Genomic DNA, 24781 nt, shown 5'->3' with positions numbered 1-24781 from the left:
TTTTGCCGCCACCGTGGGACCGAGGAAGCCTCAATAGGATCCGGAGGCTTCCCCCACCCGAGGTGAGTATCCCCTAGGGGAGGTTTTTTTTGTTACAGATTTTCTTTAACAGGGGATTGTGCGCCATTATTTCCAAATTTGATGTGGAAATTCCTTTTGGTAATGTCAGTCATGCAACCCAGAGATGCTTCATGGAGCCGGCAGCAGAGTGGGTGTTTCTCAGCAGAGTCTGTCTCTCCCCCCCCCCCCCAGTGCAGTGGCAGTCATGTTTCTGACTGAGGTCTTGAGAAACACCTCTCTGCCTGTGTGGCCATGACTCGCCCCAGCTCGGCAGCCATCAGGCCATGACTGCAGAGCTGGGCTCCTTCTGAAAAGGAGGCAGCGTGATCATCTGCCTGAAGAGAAGAGGCCAGGACAGGTGAGTATTTAACCCCGCTACATTGCCTTCCTATACCTCCCAGCGGCTGCCCTGAGCCAGGCTCAGGATTACCACTCATGGCTGCTTTTTTCCACCTCAAATCTGACTCAGGCTTACCGCCAGAAAGATTAAAGGGAACCTAAACTGAGGAGGATATGGATTTCTCCTTTTAAAATACCAATTCCCTGACTCTCCTGCTGATCTTGTGTCTAATACTTTTAGCCACAGCCCCTGAACAAGCATGCAGATTAGATGCTCTGACTGAAGTCAGACTGGATTAGCCGCATGCTTGTTTCAGGTGTGCGACTCACACTACCGCAGCCAAAGAGATCAGCAGGACTGCCAGGCAACTGGTATGGTTTAAAAGGAAACATCCATGTCCCTCTCAGTTTAGGTTCCCTTTAAAGTGGACCTGAACTCTTGCATAGGACTGAAGAAATACATAAAAAAATGCACCCTGTATGTATTTAGAGAGTTTAGCCTGTTTAATTCCCCCCTCATGTGTGTGTACTCACAAGTTGTAATCTGATCTCTTCCCTGTGTCACATGACTGCCTATGGCAGAGATCACAGATAAGGCCATTTGAATGCACAGGAGGTTAACAATATCTCTACTTCCATGAATCAGGAAGTAGAAACAGTGCAGATTTTAGGATTTATATTAGGTGTAACAAAAAAGTTTTCTGTTTAAAGTGTATTATGCTGCTGTTTATGTTTGAGATCAGAGAGGACGTTCTGCGTTCAGGCCCGCTTCAAGACAAGCAGCAACTTTAACAGGCAAAAAATAAATAAATATATATACAGCAGTACTTATGCCATTCCAAAGCATACATAAGAAATTGGCGCCGGGAGACTTGAGCGCAGGATACAGCTGGTATGGCTTATGCTGCTGCTGCACAAGTTCCCGGTTGCAAGGCCTCAAACACTGTTCGACGGAGCAGCGCAAAGCGCAGGAAGTTAGTGGAAAGAACAAGGTCCCCTTGGCCAGCACTCAGCCGTACTGAACTGCCAGACTGAACGCTGGCCAAACCGCCGAGAGGGGTCGGAGGCCACACATGGTAGAGGCGGTAGTTATTGGCCCGCCCTGACCAAGTGAAATCTAGTGTATACAAAATTCTTAGCATTCTGTGGGGCTGACTTATAAAGACCAGTCCACAAAAACCTGAACCAGTGGAGCAGAAGCCCAAAGCAACCAATCAGAACTATTCTCATTGATTAATTGCTCTGGAGTAAAACATGTGTAAGTACAGTAGCAGCATGTGCCCATAAGAGGAATTTAATGATCACTGCAGGACAGATTACGCTTTTATAGGACCAAGATGTTGAATAATGAATGCAATGAAAAGGAAGCTTGGCAGGTTGAAATTTTCCAGCATCTTGGAAGAAAAAAGCCACTTTGCTGACTGAATCAACTTTCTTTGAGACCTGGAAGCTTGCTAATGTTCCAGTTTTCCCAGCATTTTTTTTTTTTATAAATCAGCTTGTGTGTCTATATAGTGCACTGTGGTTCAGCCAATTACTGCAGGCCATAGGTTGACGAAACAAAATTGACAACACAGATTAATCAGACCTAATATAATTTGAATCTATAGAATAAATCATTGGAATGGAATTACAAAATTAACTCTGCTTAGATGAGGTTTAGACTGGAAACATCGATAGGGTCTAGGTTTTCTAAATATAGTCCACATTTACACACCTGTATTCCAGCTGGACGACACATGGCTTGTCCCAAAATGCCGTAGATCTTTTCTTTGTCGTCCTCAGACACATTGTCTGGTAACAAGCTTTGTACTTCTTGTTTCTCTTGCTGTAGTAATTTTACACCTTCTCCTTGACTGTAAGAAGCAATCAAAAGCAAGGCATTCACTTTCACTTCTACAAACTGAGAATTCATAATTATAAATCTACTCAGACTACAAAAGAAAACAAAAAAACCTGAAAAATAACACCTATTTCCAAATAATATATTGTCACCATACATTATGATAGGAGATAATTTAACCAGTTTAATAATCAGGACAAATGGGCAAATAAAATGTGTGGGTTTTATCCACAGGAGAACATTTATTTTAAAACTATAATTGCCCAAAACAGAAATAATGTTTACATTTTGTTTCCTGTTAAAATGCATTTAGAATAAAAAAAATTCTTAGCAAAATTTACTACCCACAGAAAGCCTAATTGGTGGTGAAGATAAAAACAAGGTATAGAGCATTGTGTTGTGATAAGTAGTAATAAAGTTATTGGTGAATAATAGGGAGGCGCACTGAGGTGAAAGTTGCTCTGGTCCGTTAGGGTAAAAACCCCTAGGGGGTGAAGTGGTTAATCTTATAACCGCCTATAATGGATTGTCTATGGCAAGTTCCAGCTCTGATAAAGTACCCCCTGGTACATGCGTACCATGTGTTGAGAACCTCCGTTCTACAGAACATTTTTCATAATTTAAAGCAATATTCAGTTTTTCAAAACGCATACGACTCCAATGCTAATATTTTACTTTAAAGAGACACTGAAGCGAAAAAATATATGATATAATGAATTGGTTGTGTACTATGAATAATTACTAGAAGATAAGCAGCAAAGAAAATATTCTCATATTTTTATTTTCAGGTATATAGTGTTTTTTCTAACATTGCATCATTCTCTAATATGTGCAGATTACACAACATTCAGCATTCAAAATGATTCTTTTAGAGCAGTCTGAACTAATGACCTCTCCTCTGGCAGAGGAAAAGTAAAAAATTAACAGTTGAGATAATAAAAGTCAGATAACAGCCCTCTCCACGACTTTGAAATTTGTAGAGCTTAATGGCTTTTTTGTATAGAGATAACAACTGGAGTTTCTTAAATCTTCCTGTACTGGAAACAATTAGACTGATGTATCTGATCTTAACCACTTTGTCCTCCTTGACGTATAAAACCGTCAAGGAGGACAGGCGCGCTCCCGCGGCCGATCACGCGCGTGCACGCGCACTCCCGGCCGCGGAGTCGGTAGCCACGGAATCAATGTATCGGGCTAGGGAGCCCGATCATTGATTCCTCTCCCCCGCTGAAAAAGCGACAGCTTCTCTCGGAAGCTTCGCTCTTTCTGAAGCTGTGTCCCTCTAAGCGTACATTGTACGCTTAGAGTGACGTCATGTAAAAAAAAAAAAAAAAAAAAAAAAAAAAAAAAAAAAAAAAAAAAAAAAAAAATCGAGATTGCCATCTTGTGGCCAAAAAGTAAAACTACAAGTAAATGCCCCAAAACATTACAATACACCAATATTTCCCCAAATAAAACACTTTTATATCCCACCCTCCCAAAAATGCCCACATAAAATGTTTCATAAAAAAAACCAAAAAAAAAAACCATTACGATAAAAAAAAAAAAAAAAAAAAAAAAAATTACCTAAGGGTCTAAACTTTTTAAATATCTATGTAAAGATGAAATATTTCTCTCTATTTTTTTTTTTTATAAGCTTGTAAATAGTGATGGATGCAAAAGAGAAAAAATGCTCTTTTATTACCAAATAAAATATTGTCGCGATACATTGTGATAGGGACATAATTTAAATGGTGAAATAACCGTGACAAATGGGCAATAACAATACGTTGGTTTTAATTATGGAGGCATTATTTTAAAACTATAATGGCCGAAAACTGCCAATGAATTTTTTCATTTTTTTTCTTATTCTTCCTGTTAAAATGCATTTACAGTAAAGTGGCTCTTAGCAAAATGTACCCCCCAAAGAAAGCCTAATTGGTGGCGGAAAAAACAAGATAGATCAGTTCATTGTGATAAGTAGTGATAAAGTTATAGGCTAATGAATGGGAGGTGAACATTGCTCGGATGCATAAGCTGAAAACGACTGAGATGTTAAGTGGTTAATGTTTTATTTCTTAGCTGTACTACACATAAATCATAATATCATAATTTTTTTTTCGCTTCAGTGTCTCTAAGTGCGCAAAAAGCTACATTGAAATGCAGAGCGACTTTCTTAATTTGGAGCCACTGCAGGGTCTCATCAGTGGACTCATCTGACACTTTAGAAATAAAACACTTACCAGAATATTATGTACAGTGCAACAGCACACGCACTACTTACCTAGCATTGTCCACCACCTTCCTTCCCCATCTATAGGCCCAGCTAGCCAGTGCAGCCCAAGACTTGGCTACTTCAGGCGCTTGTACAGATGACAAGTGGTACAACTGGCCCAGAATGAAGTCTGGCTCGCCGACTCCAATGCTCACTAAAGTAAAGGCAGTTAAACAGTGTGAGAAAATCAAGTAAATAAAAAAAAATAAAATGGTTTCATAAAAGAAAATGCTTCTGTAATGGCAATGAAAAATATCCAAGTATTTTATAACCATATCACCTGTGGATTCACTTTCAATACGTGGATACTCTTCATCTGTGGCATTAACAGGTGGAAGATCTATTAATGTATGTACATTTTTCCCCAATGTGGAAAGATTAGTAGTACTGGATTGTTGTCGCGCTCTGTAGACTTGCTTCATCTGGCTTGAAATTTCCTTCCAGTCAGCTTGGATCCATTTTGCCAGAGTAAGGATGGATTTGGCCACAGAATACTCTGCTTTTGCAGATTTACAGAAGGAGATAGCACAGGAACTTAGCATTTCCATGGCGTGAGACGACTGGCCTAGAATTAGAATTAATCTATAAATATACTGATTTGTCCATAATAAAACAAATTTAATAGAGGCAATAGCAGACAAGAAATCCTATAAAGGTATAAAAGGTAAAACCCAATCCAAACTATCAAATGAATGGGACCAGCCCACACAAAACAAAAAGGTGTTCACTCTTAAAATTAAAAAACCTAACCAACACTTAATCCAAGCCAGTGTTAACAGACCTGCAGCATACAGAAGTTTTGATTTCTCGATATCAAGCTCTGGTCCCCACTTCTCATCCATCTGACCATGCAGTGACAGCTTTTTAAAATGAGACACTAAATCCTGAGCATTGCTCACATCGCCTAAATCATCTTCACTGCACTGGCCCAACAACCTTGCAGCAAGAGTGACATTTCCACGCTTTCTGGCACATTTAGCAGCCGTTAATCCCAGCTCCATCAGGTGACTTTTTATGGGCATGGTTTGATCTGAAAGATATCAATACAATATTACACTTGACACGTAGGCATAAAATGCTAAATAAATGACTACTCTCAAAAGCAAACAAATCCAGAGGACATCCACAATGAAGCATTTGCCACAATGACTTTAAAGTGAACCAAGGGGTGAACCTCAAGTCAAAAAACAGGTACTTGCCTAAGAGGGAAGCCTCTGGGATCCTGTAGAGGCTTCCCGTGTCCTCCTGGCCCCTGCTTGCCTGGGACCCTCTGGAAGATCTGGGCCGTGCTAGCCTTCATGCATGGGGCACGGTCACACCTGCAGAGTAACATGGAACAGTTTGTGCATGAGCGGCTCCATCTTACTGCTCAGGCATGACCATACTGCGCCTGCATGAAGACGAGCACAGCTTGGATCTAATATCCAACAAGTTTTTTTTGTTACAGAGGACAATCACTGCTGCAAAGTTCTTCAGTTCTAAGAAGGTTGAGGTAGGAGAATCCTGGAAGTTTTCCCTTTGCAGATAATCGACTAAAGTTCAGTAAACACACTCAGCAGAGCCATGTGTACAGCAGCCGCAACCGCTCAACCAGACTAGGGTTCCAATTCCCAACAGGTGATGTGTATGAGGCTTTATTTCACCTAAAATGTAGTGGATTACCACTACCACGCAGATGTTAATGCAATGTCTGAGCTGAATGGCTAAAAGAGTGCAATGTCATTAGAATATCTGGACAGAAAAGATAAAACAGCACTGCATGCTGCGGATATCTTTGTTTGCAGTCATTCTTGAAAAAGGTGAAAGGGACTTTCGTCAGCCCTCATGAAGTATTATTCTCTAGGGCTGTGGAGTTGGTACAAAAATCTTCCAACTCCGACTCCTCAGTTTATGAAACCACGACTCCAACTCTGACTCCACAGCCCTGTTATTCTCTGTCCAAAAATGTGCACCTCACCATCACTCAGATATTGCTTGGTCTCCACATTGTCCATATCTCAGTTTCTCAATACACTGGACTGCATAAAGTTGCTTTTTTTTATTCTTTTATTTTTTTTAGGTGATGGACTCAGAGTCTCATAATTCATGCAATTTTGAAGAAATCAGTGAGATGCAGGGCTGTGGAGTCGGTCCAAAAATCCACCGACTCCCAGTCTAGGATTCCACCGACTCAGACTCCTCGACTCAGACTCCTCTAATTTGCATATTACAATTTTGTTGATTAACAGTATGTAACGTGAAATTCGTCTCTTAACTGCCAACGCTTAGGAATTTTACAAGACAACTGAAGTGAGAAGGATATGTAGACTACTATATTTATTCCCTTTAGATTAAAACGAGTCCTTGGTAAGAGTACTTGTAAAAGGTACAGACCAGAAGAAAGGACATCTATCTGGCCCTAGGCAATGTAACTGTGGGTACATGTAAGAGTGATGTGCAGGTACTCTGCAGGGGAATGAGGAGAATCTTCCTCTATTACACATTCTTCATGGACAATCTGAACAAGGTTTATGGGTGACAGACAACACCTTTCTGTTCAATGTGCACAACATTCTCAGTGGATTCCCTGCAGCTCTGTGGGGAGTGCATATGTAGAGTATAGTACTACTGTCTACCAAAGTAAACCTGAGACAGATTAAATTCAAGTTTTATACATACCTGGGGCTTCCTCCAGCCTCCTACAGGCTAATCAGTCCCTCGCTGTCCTCCCTCGCCACCTGGATCTTCTGCTATGACTCCAGGTATTTGAGCCAGTCTGGTGTAGTGCGCATGCACACACTCCGCCGCCGGGGGGCATACTACACCTGCGCAGCACTATTGCGCAGGTGCAGAATGCTCCTGGCTGTGGAAGCGGCACGTAGCCAGACTGCTCTGACTGGCTGAATTACCGGGACTCATAGCAGAAGATCCAGGTGGTGAAGGAGGACAGCGAGGGACTGATTAGCCTGAAGGGGGCTGGAAGAAGCCCCAGGTATGTATAACACTCTTTTCATCCGTCTCAGGTACCCTTTAATTTGTAGTCACCAAACCAAATTTTAACATATCAAATTATTTGATTTCATGAGCAAAGAGTGCATACATTTGCATAAATCAGCATCAATGCAGAATTATTTCCATCTCATTGACCATCTCTATTAGTGACACGGCTACACATCAGGCTTTATTCTTACAGCATAGACGTTATTTAGTATATAAGAGATTCCTGTGTACACATCATATATACTGTACAGTCACAATCAGATATGTATATCTGACTTTAAAAATACGGGGACTACTTTATTGAAGCAGCACAAGTAACTAATTGATTGGTTAATTTCATTTTTGTGGACTGAGCACAGCTATTACTGTATATATACATTATTTTTAATGACTATTATCTGAGAAATAGAACATTTTATCATATTTTCTAATTACAGTTACAAATTCATTAGGAGTCGTGCATTTTTTCCCGACTCCGACTCCAGGCACCCAAAATTGCTCCGACTCCACAGCCCTGGTGAGATGTACAGCCAAGCTGAGGTTTCCCCCTCCTAAGGTTCTATTTTAAGTAAGCACACAAAGTACTTTACCCAGATGAACCTGGTAAAGCATTCTTCAGTCCTTAACCACTTATTCCACCAGTACAGTATATATACACGTCACCTGTGGGCTCATCCAAGCCACGACCATGTAGATATAAGTTTTCCACTGGTGGCTTCTCTGCATGATCAGGCGTGCTCCCAGCATTTTGAGCTGCACCACTAATTGGTCTAAGGGAAAATAAGTCCCTTTAACCAATTATCACATCGCTGTAGCAAACAGCGGTGAGCCTTCATCTCACCCCCTCTGTGCAGAGATCTGCAATGGCAGCCTCTGTATTCAGCTTCTCAGCCAGCTCTGTACTGCCCCCTACACGCAAGTCCCGGCTTGATGACGTCATTAAGCCAGGACTCATGTACGGTGCAGTACGGAGGTGGCTGTAATGCTGAATACAGAAGCTGCCACTGCAGGATAGTCACTGGAACAAGGAAAGGTGAGCCAAACTTGCTGCACATAATTTTTTTTTTTTTTTACAGAACCCTGCACGGAGGGGGAGGCTGCCTAATAGTGGAGGGGGAGGGGCTTCAAAAGGTACAAATCTGGGGGCGCTAGTTATGGGGCCACATCTGGCCATCTATAGCCCAGGAGCACAAAAAAAAAATCTCCACTATAAAATTGCGAGATGAGCTGACACCAGGGGCACATCTGACTAGCTATGATTTGTGGGAGAAGGGGATAATAACAGTCACATCTGGCTATCTATACATGGGGGGCTGAACTAATACTGGGGGCACATCTGGCTTTATACTGGGGGGTAATTCCAGGGGCACATCTGGCTATCTATACTGGGAGAGCCTAATACCAAGGGATACATCTGGCTATACTGGGGGGCTGATATTGTGGGGCACATCTGGCTATACTTAGGGGGGGGGGGGGGGGGTTGGTTGATACTGGGGACACTTCTGGCTATAACTGGTGGCATGTTTTTTATATACTGTAGTACTTTTTGAAAAAAAAAAAACTGAAATTGGTAAAAATAATGCATTTTTTTTGGTATTTTTCCCATTAAAAATGTGTAGGAAACTAATTTTTCCATGGGACAAAATACCCCTCAATGAAAGTCTAATTTGTTCTGATAAAAAAAAACAAACGATATCTAGATCACTTAGGTGTCATGAGTGGGGATAAAGTTATGGCTGATTAAATAGGGACATAGCTAAAATGTCAAAACCGCTCTGGTCCATAAGGGGGATGCGAAGTGGTTAAGAATGCCACTTAAAGTGTACCCAAGATAACAAAGGACCTCTGTCGCGAAAATCTTAAAATTTACAATACATGCAAATAACGTACACATACAAATAAGAAGTATGTTTCTTCTGGTGTTAAAGGAGCCATAAATTACTTTTCTCCTATGTTGCTGTCACTTACAGTTAGTATAAATCTGACATTACCGACAGATTTTGGACTAGCCCATCTTCTCATAGGGGGTTCTTAGTGTTTTCTTTATTTTTAAAAGCACTTAGTGAATGGTAGTAGCCCCGTCCAACTGCTAAAAAAAGTGTACGGTGAGCAGGGAGGCTGGCCAGCATCTTTGTATAAATCCTTTTCAGGGAATGTCTTTAGAAAGAATAAAGGCCATGCTGAGAATCCTCTGTGAAGAGATGAACTAACCCAAAACCTGTTGGTAATGTCAGATTTATACTACCTACTGTAAGTGACAGAATAGGAGAAAAGTCATTTTGTCAAAAATATTTAATCTTTATTATCAGGTTGTCATTAGGTAAACTGAAATAGTGTAAGCACTATAATTAGAGAAACATATGCATATCTTATGGTATATGACTAATGTAACTGTTTGCATTATTATATCATGTGCAGTGTGTGTTTAATAATCCTATTATATCTGGTGTGCTGTGAATTATAGTAACCGTATGAACTGTTTATGAACTATAGATACCCTCTCACCTAGTAAGCTAAACTGTTGGTGAACCTTCACCCAGTAAGCTCAAACTCTAGGTGAACTCTGTGAATTCAACTCTCACCTACTAAGAATGAACTTTAAGTGACCCATTCAACTGTGCATAAACCCTGGAGTCGTAAATTTCAAGTTGGCCCCATCCAAGGCCAACTCCCCCTCACATGTCTGTCTCTTGTGACGACTGTGGAACTCACGTGAGTGAAACTTGGTTTAGGTACGATGTCCCCTATAAATATAGGTCAAGGCTCTGTTCAGATAAGACATTGCCGAGATATGCTGTAAGGGAGGTGGTACGTAACTCTTTTTAATTTATGTACTCCTGATGGCTGAGAAATGTTGCTAGATATTTTTACTATTGCCTTTTTTATAATAACCCTGTTCTATGTGATCTTTGTATATTCTATGTTTATTATTACAAGAATACATTTATTTTAAGATAAAAAGTGATCTTGGTCTGAGACTCATTATTTCATTGGGGATATATGTGATACTAAAAATATATATTGTTGGTATGACTGGTTAAGAACCCATCTGACCGATCTGAGGAGAACTAACGCTTCACTGAGTTAGTATTCTCCATAGTTGGTTACCTATTTTATATAGGAGCTGGCAATTTTGGCGCCCACGTGATTTATATCCCCTGAAATACTAGAGTACAATAAAAAAACTTCTTTCTGTATTAATAGAAAAAAATACAGTTTTTTGTGCACAAACTATAAAAAAGAATCATGGCTACTGCATCTGAGGATAGTATAGATCTTACAGCACTAGTAGCAACTATGCCAAAAACAGCACCTACACTAAAAACAGGAGGGCTGCAAAGATTATACGAGGAACTTAGATCACACTATACTGAACTAGACCAAATCGAAGATATTGTTGGATTACAAGGGTTTTTACAAACAACTGTGAATAATGAAATAATATATATACCACTCCGCATAAAATACTCTGAGGAAGAAATCTTAGTTTTTCTTGCATTGCCAAAGCATAACAGGATAGATTTCATTTGTGAAGTGGATGCAGAAGTTCTTAAGGATATATTTGAAAGCAGTATATCAGACTTGCTGCCACCCACTGCTTTAATGGGACCTGTACTTCTGAAAAAGAAATATTCAGATATAGACATCTCATTGTTACAACATGTCCATATACCTATATATGATGAAATGAGCATTCTACCATGCAAACAGTATATACTTTTATTCGTGGATTGCTGGAAATTAAGCTAACTGCAAATATGAGGATTAATCCTTCAACCCCACTTCTACATGTACCTCCTGCTACGCAAGCCTTTACACACAGACCTGCTGATGTTTTACCTACGCCTTTGCGGCCAGTCAATCAACCACTCTTAAGACGCAGATTGACACCATCTATGCCAGCCTTGACCCCACAACAGTCTGTACAAAGCTCATGGAATACAGGAGGTGCAATGAGTGATTTGAAAACGAGACTGGATGTATGTCTTAAAATGATGGGGCCACTGCATAATAAAACTCCAAAGGAACTGGGACAAAAAATAGCTTTGCACTCAGGACAGCTTGATTTAATTTCAAGAGACTTGAATATTGTTGACTTTACAATGCTCACACAAATGTTGTTACCACCAGGACTCTTGGGTCCCAATGAGACTTTTTCAAGTTGGGCTGGAGTATCGGCTGCAATTCAAGAACGGGCAAGTGGACAAAGTGGAGTTGTTGACTTATCTACTAAAGCTAAAGAAGTACTAAAGACATCAGGAATCTTATCAGCTGTGGATATCATTGTGGCTAATACTGCAACACCATCACAAGTTCTGGACTTTTTATGTTCAATAATTGAGGACAGTGGGGTGAAAGGAGCTCTCACTATGAGATTGGGCTATGGATTTACTACAGAGGATGTGAAGTTGGCAATAACTAACGTCTGGAGATCATTCCGCATGCCGCTGGTGCCAGAACCTAAACCGGACAAGAACAAACAGATAAAGGAAAACTCCAGACTCACAACTCAGAAACCACCACAATCACATCAACTGCAACAGAGAAGAAATCCACCTCGTCAGGCTCATCCCTTCTTCAATAATAGATGGCGTGATGATCGGCGAGGAAGTCCTTCTAATGATTTCCAAAGCAACTGGAACAGACAACCGAGAAGGTACCAGACTGAAAGGTTTGATGCCCACCAACCGTCTGACCACTGGCAAAGGAACAATCTAGGACACAGCAAGCCTCAATTCTCAGGAGAGCGACCCCAACAGCAGCGAAATACAGAAAATATAAAGACTAAAAAGCCACAAGCTCCTGAAGACAAGAAGTCTAATAAAAGAATTCAGGAGAACACTACAACTGCTCCTTCCCACATCAAGAATGGACAAAAAGCACCACCTGGAGTTCCAGACAGCACCTGGGCTTGAGTGGAAAAAAGCACTTATTGACACAGGGACTGAAGTTACTATACTTACACGACACTTTTCATCATGGATACCGGATGGTACCTTTGTTTGGCTAACTACGATGCATGGTACTAATGAAAAGCACAAGCAAGGTAAAATAACTGTATTTTTTAAAGGCATAAAACTAGCAAGAACAATCACTGTTTTGTTACTTGAAAAAGATGAATCTGAAGAAGAATATGATCTTATCCTGAAACCTGAAGATGCTTGTCTTTTACCTACATTTCAAAATTCTAGAGACTTGTTCCTATCTAATTTTTCTGAAGACATGATGAAGAATCAGTCGGGACATTACTGTCTTACTGGATAACTTGGATAGGCATGATGCATTACAGTTATATGCTGAACACAGTGGATTTGACTTGACATGTGAAGAGGTTCCACAACACATCAAAACAGAACCGATACCCCAAAAACAATATCCAATTAAAAAGGGACTTTATGCAGCTGTTAAACAAAATATTGAGCTACAGGTGCTACAAGGTATACTTGACAAAAGACCAAGTTCCTATAATAGTCCTTTAACGCCAATATTGAAGCAGAATGGAAAACTGAGATTAGTCATTGATTACAGACATTTGAACCGCTGTACATATGGAATTAGTACACAGAACCTGCATGCAACAGCTACAATTGATACTCTGCCTAGGAAAAAATATAAAGCAGTCCTAGATTTAGCAAATGGCTTCTGGTGTATTCCCTTACATAGAGACTACCGTGAATATACTGCATTTTCTTTTGGAGGATCATCATATGTCTATAATCGTTTACCCCAAGGCCAGAAAAACTCACCAGCGCTCTTTGCGGGCAGATTAACTGAACTCCTGGCTGGGATTAAAGATACAGTTGTCTACATGGACGACATATACTCGACTGCTGATACTACACTTGAACTGTTGAATAATGTGACTTTGATTTGCAAAACTTTGGCTATCAATGGATATGTTATTAACCCTACCAAAAGCAGGATTGGGTACTGCAGTGTGGAATTTTTAGGATTTGAAATCTCCTCAGAAGGGAAAACATTGACTAAAAACTTTCAGCAGAAACTTGTGGACATTGCTAAACCTGAAACTGAAAGAGAGCTGCAATCACTGCTGGGATTATGTAATTTTGTTAGAAGAACTACACCTGTTTTTGCTTCCCTTATCCAACCTTTTTATGAACTTTTGAAAGGCGGATATACAAAAGAGAAGTGGACAGAGGATCACAATAGAAAATTAGCAGAGTTGAAACAAACATTGACAAGCCCAGAAGCTTTAGCATCAAGGAAAGATGATACTGATATGGAAATACACATAATGACAAATAATAATTTCTTCATGGGACAAATAACTAACAGACATGAGACCCAACCAATCTTATGGTTTTCTAAAGAAATGACGCCTGCTGAGAAGAAATTTGCAAGAACAGAGCAAGTACTAGCATGCATACAATATGCACTGGCTAAATATACAGATATAGCTGGAGGAAAAGACATTTTTATTTTTTCATCAATTCCAGAATTACAAGCAGCAACTAAAGCATCAGTAGGTGGCGCTAAAGCTCTACATGTGAGATGGGTGCAATGGGCGAATTCTCTGAATAATGAAAAATTACATTTTGTATACTCTACGCATGAAGACTATTCTGAGCTACCATTATGTGTCACAGAGGAGGTGAATGTGGACAGTTTTGATGTTATTTATTATACAGATGGTTCTGCAAGACACGCTTTAGGGACACAGTCAGCTTATAAAGCAGCAGGAGGATTTATAAAGGGAAGATTTTTACATGGACAATTTGTTGAGGACAGCAGAGAAATAAAATCCTTGGGTGACAATACTGCACAAAATGCTGAGCTTAAAGCGATGGAAATGGCAGTGATGGATGCCACACATACCAAAGGGAAGATTCTAATATGCTCAGACTCATACTATGTGATAGAAAGTATACATAATAAGGACACATGGCTGAATAATAATTTCCTAACATGCAAAGGTGTTAAAGTGAAGAACATTGATATCTGGAGGAAGATATTCACTCATATGACAGACAACATGACATTCCTGCACGTGAAAGGACACAGTACAGAGGGCATACATTCACAGGGAAATACTTTGATTGATGAAGGTGTACAAAGCATTACTAGAAGAATGACACTACGATCATCCATGCAAGATTTTGAAAAAGTAATTAAAGGTGAACATGTTAAAGGCTACCCTAGAGACTTTGATTATGTTAAAGCTAAAGATACACTAAATCTCCTAGTGGGTACAGATGAAGGCATTAAGACATGTCCACCACCGGACCACAGAGATGAGATACTGCTGAAATGCCATACCTCTAATACTCCACATCTGAATGAACAAACAATGAACAAAATGTTGTTGTCTTACTGGTGGCCCAGAATAAAACAAGATGTTAATAGAACTGTCCGATCATGTTTAACATGCCAAAAAGTCACAACCCAATACAAGAAGAAAGGTTATGTTGGCAGACTTGAAATTGGAAAAAATAATTTGTCTCTACTGTATGCTGATCATATAGGGCCCTTAGAACCTATTAGAGGCTTTTCCTATGTTCTTACAGTTGTGGACTCTAAAAGTAGATATCTTTTTGCATTTCCACAAAAGAGATTAACAGGAGAAAACACAAGTGAATTACTTTCACAGCTATGGTCCATAGTACCTTTTAAGAAACTTGTAACTGATAATGGTCCAGCATTCTCTAACAAAATGTTACGTGATTTATCCTCTAAACTAGGATTTACTCTTGAACATTCTGTTCCCAATGCACCAGAAACTAATGGTATGATTGAAAGATTCAATGCTGAACTCAAGAAGACTTTACAAAAAATGAAATTCGAAGAGAATTCTGATTGGTTAAGCCTTCTGCCAAGAGCAATACAATACATTAACACTAGACTAACTAGTACAAAAGATATTTCTAGTTTTGATAGTCTTTTTTTAGAGCAATATCTCAGCCATCAGGATGTACATAACCACCTCTCTTTTACTTTAGGTCTTGCTAAAAGTGACCTTTTACCTCCGGTCGGATCATCTGTACTTGTAAAAAATTTACACAAGACAGCACTTGAGCCAGCCTGGACCGGACCTTTTTCTGTGATTGAGCACATTGAAAACAAGGCTGTTATTGTGACAGACTCTTCTGGAAAAAGAAGAACTGTATTTTTTGAACATGTCAAGCCATTTGCCTCATAGCAAACTCCTGGATGTTATCTTTACTACAGATGTGAACACTTCTACCCAACTGAACAAGGACTTTCCAGGTGATAATTCAGAGATTTTTGCTTCAGCCTCTTTACGTACATGTACTATTGAGCTGCCAGAGACTAACATGCATAATACTGGTAAGAAATCATTCTTACGAAGACTTCTCTGGTTAACCAACCCTCTTGACAAGTACTTTTTGAAGCTACTAATATACTGGCTGTGGCTATGGTTTGGACTGATTATAATTTTTGGAATACATGTCTTCTCTCCAATACATGGAGAATACAAAACAAGTACAGCTGATGATCCAAAATCACAAGGGATCTTACACAGGAAACTGCGCTCTACAAGAAATATAGCTTTTGTGAAAAGTCCTGCTGTGATTTATGACAGAGTAGCTAAACCTCTGCACTCAACTCCGGAGGAGATAGTACAAAAAATGACGCTGCGATTCAACACAGAGGCACTTTTTCCTGCTTCCAGTGAAAATAAAATCAGCATTTTACCAAGTGTGTTGCAAATACTTGAGAACTTGAAACGTACAGCTATAGACAGAACTCGGACATCATGAAATAAAGAGGACTATTTCATGTCATGGTGTGATAAAGAATATGGGACACTTTACCTTTCTAAACAGGATAAACCATTTGAGTTAGGAGAGGACTTGCCAATCCAAATTTGTGCGAAAAATTGGAGAGATGGTACCCCTGGATTATTTCCATGGAAACAACATAATGTGTGGCCCAAAATTACAGACTCTTTTGTGCCTTTGGTCCTTTTTGATTCCTGCCAACTAGATTTATCCTGCCCTATACTTCCACCTAATGGTTCTGCTGCTGTTCTACTACTTAATAAGACTCTGCACAAGACTAACTCTGCAGAACTACCATGGATTGAATTATACTGTAGATATCCATATCTTATGCAACACCTAAGTCCTATACTCCCTTATGCTATATGCGACAACTTTACCACTGAGGCTCTTCGATTTAATACGGTCAGAACCTCTATTAAATGGCCCAAGACTATGACTTGTCTGGAACCTTGTGATAATACAACTCAGCTCTGCAAAATGAATTTGATTGGTGCAACTGAAAGCCAATGGTTAAATCAACCCAATGCGTGTAGAAGAAGACAATGGTTCCCACAAGAAGGTGGCATATGCACAGGTACCTTATATAGAGACTATTCTAGTGCTACTGTACTTCCATTATCAACAGTTTGTAAACATAATTTTAATGGGACTTTTACAATCAAACAAGGAGAAAAGGTAAAGTCACTTATGAATAACCTCTTGCAACAGACTTTGTTACATTTAAAGATTGTTGATAATGACGTTCTACCTACATTGCCTACTCCAATTCAGACTACAAGAAAACCAGTTCTTTTGAAACCACTGCTGGATATGGTTTCATCCGGGGGTAAAGGTCTTCCTTCATCTGAATTAGCTGCCAAATATATACAAGAACAAACCTCCCTGCACCAAGCAATGATCTCTCTTTTTTCACTAGCAGATAAAAATGATATACAGCTAGCTGATGCAATCCTAACTAACAGGAAAGCGCTAGAAGTAACACTGAAAGAATTAATAACTGTCAGGCAAGACATAGAAGAGGAACTTCAAACTCTTATTTTATGGGATAAATTTCAATTAATGCTTAATGATGTTATTAATGGTAGAATACCTTGGCAATTAATTGAGCAAGATACATGGATTTCTGAACTGTCATCCAATACATTAAAACAAGCTTATATGAGACAACATTCTAAGACTTACATAAGGCAAGTGAAACTAGTAAAAACAATGGGAGATAGGTTCTCCGCTGGTCTTGCATATACATGTATAATTGATATGGACATTGTTATTCCAGTTCCGAATATATTTTATGAACATTGCTGGGAAATAATTACACCCCCACTCTACAACCTCAAGGAAAGAGTTAAGTTTCAACTACAAGTTGATGCCAGCCACGTCTGTCTAAAGGACCTTGAGCCAGAATGGATTCTCACGGGAGAATGTACTTCTACAGACACACTGAGTTGTATGAAAGCTACATTAATTAGCCATTCGTGCCTCAAGGATGAAACTTGCGGAACACAAATCATTCCAACACAAAACATTGCAGAAATGCAACATAGATTATACAATGGAACTTACTTAGTCTTAATTGGGGAGGCAGCCTGTGGATTAGAAGCAGGTGTCACATATCTAGTTAACAGTTCCTTTAATTCAGTTTGTGATAAAATTCACCTTTTGCCTATTTCTAGAGAAGAAGAAATAATGTTGGACTTGAGCCAATTTGTACCCCATGTCCTCCACAAAGATATAAAGCCGATATACACTCTGCTAGCAAATTTACAGAGAAACCAGATTCTTCTGAGCAATCTAACAGAAGCAGCTGTGCTAGAGAGCATTAATTTAAGAAGACTAACCTCACTCACAGGAGCTCAGTTGGCCCAAGTAGAAAGATTGATCCGTGAGACTACTGCCCTACCTGAAGTACTACAACCTTTAGCTAATGGACTTTTGACACTTGCTACAAGTATTGGTACTGCAGTTACAGACGGTGCTTCAGGAATAGGAACATTTCTGCGAGGATTATTTTCAATTGGGACTCCAATATTGCTAATCATAATAATTATATGCGTGGTTATTCTCTTCAGAAAATAATGGCAACATACACCCTTAAGCCCTGCAATACTATGGAAGGCTGGGATGAATTTGTGCCTGATGCTTTTAACAACTGGATCTCTTGCAATGCAGGACTCGAACCAGTCTTAGAGAAAATGCAGTACTGGACATTCAAGATTGCAGTTGATTGGAAGGTGGATGCACTTCTAGGAAAACCTAATGAAGTTGCCTTATACCGTTTTGGAATTAAACACAATCACTGTGGAACCATGCTCTGGGATAATCCTTGCCTTCCTACTCCTACTGCAAGTTCATGTTATGCCCAAAGGAGTGGAAACCCATATGAACAATACATCAAGGAACACTGGATGCAATGCAAACCATATGAGTGGTATGAGCCAATATTCCCAGCTGTTTCCGTACTTTCATTTGGAGAACCAAGACAGCCTGATCCTACAACTTATAACATGCTACAAGAACTTTCGTCCACACCTGGAGATAATACTGTGGAAATGATAGAACTGACCAATGACCAGGGAGACTACAGGATGAGACAGTTCAACCTGGTTACTATCCGTCAAGCAAGAAACATTTCCAATGCATCCCAAGAAGAAACCCAAGGGATTATACCTACTCCAACACTACCCATTACTGTTGCAAATAATAATCCTTGTTTCAACCTGAGTGACGGATTATCGTTTGAAGAAGAAGAGGAGGAGATCGATCGTCTTCTCATCTCACCTATCACTCCGATAAGTATTGACTTTTATGCCAACATGCTTAACAGTGTATGGTTTGAGCAGTTCGAAGAGACTGAACAAAATGACCATACCAATGTGTATGCTACTGAAGAGTGATATATAAGATGACCCAATGACTCCCTGAAAGCGGGGTGTCAAAAATATTTAATCTTTATTATCAGGTTGTCATTAGGTAAACTGAAATAGTGTAAGCACTATAATTAGAGAAACATATGCATATCTTATGGTATATGACTAATGTAACTGTTTGCATTATTATATCATGTGCAGTGTGTGTTTAATAATCCTATTATATCTGGTGTGCTGTGAATTATAGTAACCGTATGAACTGCTTATGAACTATAGATACCCTCTCACCTAGTAAGCTAAACTGTTGGTGAACCTTCACCCAGTAAGCTCAAACTCTAGGTGAACTCTGTGAATTCAACTCTCACCTACTAAGAATGAACTTTAAGTGACCCATTCAACTGTGCATAAACCCTGGAGTCGTAAATTTCAAGTTGGCCCCATCCAAGGCCAACTCCCCCTCACATGTCTGTCTCTTGTGACGACTGTGGAACTCACGTGAGTGAAACTTGGTTTAGGTACGATGTCCCCTATAAATATAGGTCAAGGCTCTGTTCAGATAGGACATTGCCGAGATATGCTGTAAGGGAGGTGGTACGTAACTCTTTTTAATTTATGTACTCCTGATGGCTGAGAAATGTTGCTAGATATTTTTACTATTGCCTTTTTTATAATAACCCTGTTCTATGTGATCTTTGTATATTCTATGTTTATTATTACAAGAATACATTTATTTTAAGATAAAAAGTGATCTTGGTCTGAGACTCATTATTTCATTGGGGATATATGTGATACTAAAAATATATATTGTTGGTATGACTGGTTAAGAACCCATCTGACCGATCTGAGGAGAACTAACGCTTCACTGAGTTAGTATTCTCCATAGTTGGTTACCTATTTTATATAGGAGCTGGCAATTTATGTCTCATTTTACTCTGGAAGAAATGTACTTCTTGTTTGTATGCGTTTTAAATTTTAAGATTTTCACGACAGTTCCTCTTTAAATAGGAGAATTTATACTTATCTGGGGCTTTCCTTCAGCTACCGGTCGCATGTGCACAGTGCACCGTCTGGTGGGACTGGAGCCTTTCTAATGGAGAAGTAGTAAGACGAGCAGAGCCGTTCAGGAGGACGGCGTGGGAGCCCATTAACTTAAGGCAAGTATAAATTTTTCTATTTAAGTAGTCTCAGGTTTCCTTTAAAATGTTGAACTGGTTCAATAAAAAATGAACTGAGGGGAAAAAAAAAGCTTCTTTTATGGCAGAACAAACAGAAGCAAAGTGACAAGGGTTAATGAGCGCTTATAGTGCTGGTAAATATACACAAATATGAAAGTTTTCACACTATTTTGCCAACACAACGCCACAAAAAGATTGTGCCATTCTAGTCACAGTAGCATGCTAGAATTAGTGACTTGCACAAAAAACAGAAGCTTAAGACACTGAACCAGACCAGGAGCTACCTTTAAATTTATCAGCAAGCAGATTTTGGAAAGCCGTGTATCTCAGAGCATGTATCCAAGGTCTCACGTCATGCTGGTCACACGAGCGTAAAGCTTCACTGAACAGAGGGACCAGACAGTCCTGTGGGAAGTAGAATAAAAAAAGTATATGAATAACAGACCAATATTCTATACATGTTAAAAACATGGCAGCACGACTACTGTGTTTTGTTGATGTTGTAGATTCTTCCTTTGGATGACATGCCAAGGTCTGCATAATATTGTTTTCACATTCTGAGTGCCATTCAATAATCTCGTATGGGTAAACCCGGGGTAAATGTAGGTTTATTATGTGGTGCTCTGTCTTTGAATACTTACTACTTTATTGTACTGTACACTTCCCTTTTTCTATTAAAAAAAAAGGCATGTTTTCCCCAAAAAATATGTTTTAAAACATCTCTAAACTGTAAACAAAAACCATAATATGTTAAAAAAATATCTGGAAAGGTTAACCATATTCATGCTGATGGAGTGTGGAATAGTTGCAGGCTGTGCTGCATTTATGTATCCCTACAAAGTGCATGCAACTAAAATAAAACAATTATTAACCAACTAATTGGTGCTGACATTTTAGCAACCCTTGCTGGGAAATATGACCCAGGCAGGCATTGCAAACTTAGTAAATCAGACCCAGTCATAACAGGATTATAACTCAAGATTCCAGCTCTGGAAATATGTAATTTATTAATTACCTAGTAGATGCAGTAGTAAGCATTGTTGCTATTTTTGCAGATGATACAAAATTTTGCAGAATCATCAACTCTCAGGAAGATAGTGTCATATTGCAACAGGATCTGGATAGGATGGCTATATGGGCACATACATGGCAGATGAAATTCAATGTTGAAATATGTAAAGTCATGAATTTTGGTTGTACCAATGGTCTATCACCATACAAAATAAATTGCATACAGTTGGGGACATCAAATAATCGTACTCAATGCCAAGCCGCTGCAGCTACAGCTAACAACATTTTGGGATGCATTAAAAGGGAAATAAAAAAAAACTCGAGATGCTAGCATAATATTGCCCCTGTTTAACTCTCTAGTAAGGCCACATCTGGAATATGGAATTCAGTTCTGGGCACCACATTACAAAAAAGATATTGCAGTTTTAGAGCAGGTGCAGAGACGAGCAACAAAATTGATCTGAGGGATGGAAGGTCTCACTTACCAAGAAAGGTTAGATAAACTGGGTTCATTTAGTCTAGAGAAAAGATGCATTAGAGGGGATCTACAGTGGCTTGCAAAAGTATTCGGCTCCCTTGAAGTTTTCCACATTTTGTCACATTACTGCCACAAACCTGGATCAATTTTATTGGAATTCCACGTGAAAGACCAATAAAGTGGTGTACACGTGAGAAGTGAAACGAAACTTACATCATTCCAAACATTTTTTTTTACAAATAAATAACTGCAAAGTGGGGTGTGCGTAATTATTCGGCACCCTGAGTCAATACTTTGTAGAACCACCTTTTGCTGCAATTACAGCTGCCAGTCTTTTAGGGTATGTCCCTACCAGCTTTGCACATCTAGAGACTGAAATCCTTGCCCATTCTTCTTTGCAAAACAGCTCCAGCTCAGTCAGATTAGAGGCACAGCGTTTGTGAACAGCAGTTTTCAGATCTTGCCACAGATTCTCGATTGGATTTACATCTGGACTTTGACTGGGCCATTCTAACACAGATATGTTTTGTTTTAAACCATTCCATTGTTGTCCTGACTTTATGTTTAGGGTCATTGTCCTGCTGGAAGGTGAACCTCCGCCCCAGTCTCAAGTCTTTTGCAGTCTCCAAGAGGTTTTCTTCCAAGTTTGCCCTGTATTTGGCTCCATCCATCTTCCCATCACCTCTGACCAGCTTCCCTGTCCTTGCTGAAGAGATGCCCCCCCCCCCCCCCCCCCGAGCATGATGCTGCCACCACCATATTTGACAGTGGGGATGTTGTGTTCAGAGTGATATGCAGTGGTAGTTTTCTGCCACACAGAGTTTTGCATTTTGGCCAAAAAGTTCCATTTTGGTCTCATCTGACCAGAGCACCTTCCACATGGTTGCTGTGTCCCCCACATGGCTTGTGGCAAACTGCAAACGGGACTTCTTATGCTTTCTGTTAACAATGCCTTTCTTCTTGTCACTCTTCCATAAAGGCCAACTTTGTACAGTGCACGACTAATAGTTGTCCTATGGACAGTCTCCCACCTGAGCTGTAGATCTCTGCAGCTCGTCCAGAGTCACCACGGGCCTCTTGACTGCATTTCTGATCAGCGATCTCCTTGTTCGGCCTGCGAGTTTAGGTGGATGGCCTTGTCTTGGTAGGTTTACAGTTGTGCCATACTCCTTCCATTTCTGAATGCTCGCTTGAACAGTGCTCTGTGGGATGTTCAAGGCTTTGGAAATCTTTTTGTAGCCTAAGCCTGCTTTAAATTTCCCAATAACTTGATCCCTGACCTGTCTTGTGTGTTCTTTGGACTTCACAATGTTGTTGCTCCCAATATTCTCTTAGACAACCTCTGAGGCCCTCACAGAGCAGCTGTATTTGTACTGACAGATTACACACAGGTGCACTCTATTTAGTTATTAGCACTCATCAGGCAATGTCTATAGGCATCTGACTGCACTTAGATCAAAGGGGGCTGAATAATTATGCACACACCACTTCGCAGTTATGTATTTGTAAAAAATGTTTGGAATCATGTATGATTTTCGTTCCACTTCTCATGTGTACACCATTTTGTGTTGGTCTTTCATGTGGAATTCCAATAAAATTGATTCATGTTTGTGGCAGTAATATGACAAAATGTGGAAAACTTCATGGGGGACGAATACTTTTGCAACCCACTGTAATTAACATGTATAAATACATCAGAGGGCAATATAATAGCTTGGCGGATGAGCTTTTTGTCCCTAGGCCTTCTCAAAGGACTAGAGGACACGATCTGCGCATGGAGGAAAAACGTTTGTCATTTATTTAGGAAAGGGTTATTTATAGTAAGAGTGATTAAGATGTGGAATGCATTGCCACAGGAAGTCTTTATGGCAAACTCTATAACTGCATTTAAAGGGGGCTTAGATGCTTTCCTTGCGTTGAAAGACATCCATGGCTACAATTACTAGGTAATGCCTAATGATGTTGATCCAGGGATTTTATCTGATTGCCATCTGGAGTCGGGAAGGATTTTTTTTCCCTTTTGGGGCTAATTGGACCATGCCTTGTAAGGGGTTTTTTTCCGCCTTCCTCTGGATCAGCAGGGATATTTCAGGGAGCAGGCTGGTGTTGTACTTTGTTCTCTGGTTGAACTCGATGGACGTACGTCTTTTTTCAACCAAAATAACTATGCAACTATGTAATAGCTTTACTAGACACCACGGTTGCCTCTTAGCTTTGTACATCAATCTACACAGGAAAACTGGGTCCAAACACAAAATGAGCATCAGGTGTCAGTAGCATGCATAAACGTGTTGAGGTAAGCTTTGGAGGTTTCATACTACTTTAATGCAACTCAATACATGTGAATGCAGGACTGACCTTCCTAAATCTAGCCAATTCTATTGCTGAGAGGTCTAGTTCAAATGCAGACAAAAAGCTACAGGGGGATGTTCTCAAAAAAAAAAAAAAAAATCAGTCGGTTCAACCAATCAACAGTCGAGATCATAACTGGGAAAACTTATGGGCAAGTTGAGCAGCAGACCTGTTCCTTCTAAAGGCTTACCCTGATTAAGTGACAGCGGACCTCTAGTCTAACCAGAGTGGACAATCAACTGTAAGGGCTGGAACCCACTAGATCGATTTTATGAGCGTTTAGGGAGCGCTTCAAACCGCTAGCGATTTCCCTAATGTTAACGGAAGGGCCAAATTCCACTGGAGCGATTGCGATTACCAAATCGCAAAACAGGACGCGCAGCATTTTTAGCGTTTAGTGTTTTTGCAATATAAAGTATATAAACGCTGGCATAATCGCTCATCAAAACCTACATAGAGCGATTTTGCTAGCGTTTTGAAGTTACTGCACACTAACAAAATGAAAATTGAAAGGACCAATCAATGAAAAACGCTAAATCGCTACACAACCGCTGGCAAATTACACTTTTAAAATTGCTACCTAAAACTGTCATGAAATCGCTTACTAACCGTTCATACAAAACACTAGCGATTGCGATTAGGCTTCAGGCCTGGAACC

At 39.8% G+C, this 24781-nt stretch overlaps 1 protein-coding gene across 1 annotated transcript in view; it reads right to left on the bottom strand.

Annotated features, from left to right (window-relative positions):
• The window catches only part of SMG1 (SMG1 nonsense mediated mRNA decay associated PI3K related kinase), a 209301-nt gene that overhangs the window by 89399 nt on the left and 95121 nt on the right, over window positions 1-24781 (bottom strand). Inside the window, 5 exon segments of the mRNA XM_068244758.1 lie at window positions 2117-2255; window positions 4506-4650; window positions 4777-5061; window positions 5278-5526; window positions 20567-20687. Of these exon segments, the coding sequence (XP_068100859.1) occupies window positions 2117-2255; window positions 4506-4650; window positions 4777-5061; window positions 5278-5526; window positions 20567-20687 (939 nt within the window).

This window comes from Hyperolius riggenbachi, chromosome 7, assembly GCF_040937935.1.
Source record: "Hyperolius riggenbachi isolate aHypRig1 chromosome 7, aHypRig1.pri, whole genome shotgun sequence".
Lineage (NCBI taxonomy): Eukaryota > Metazoa > Chordata > Amphibia > Anura > Hyperoliidae > Hyperolius > Hyperolius riggenbachi.
This window is presented reverse-complemented; position numbering and strand designations above follow the sequence as displayed.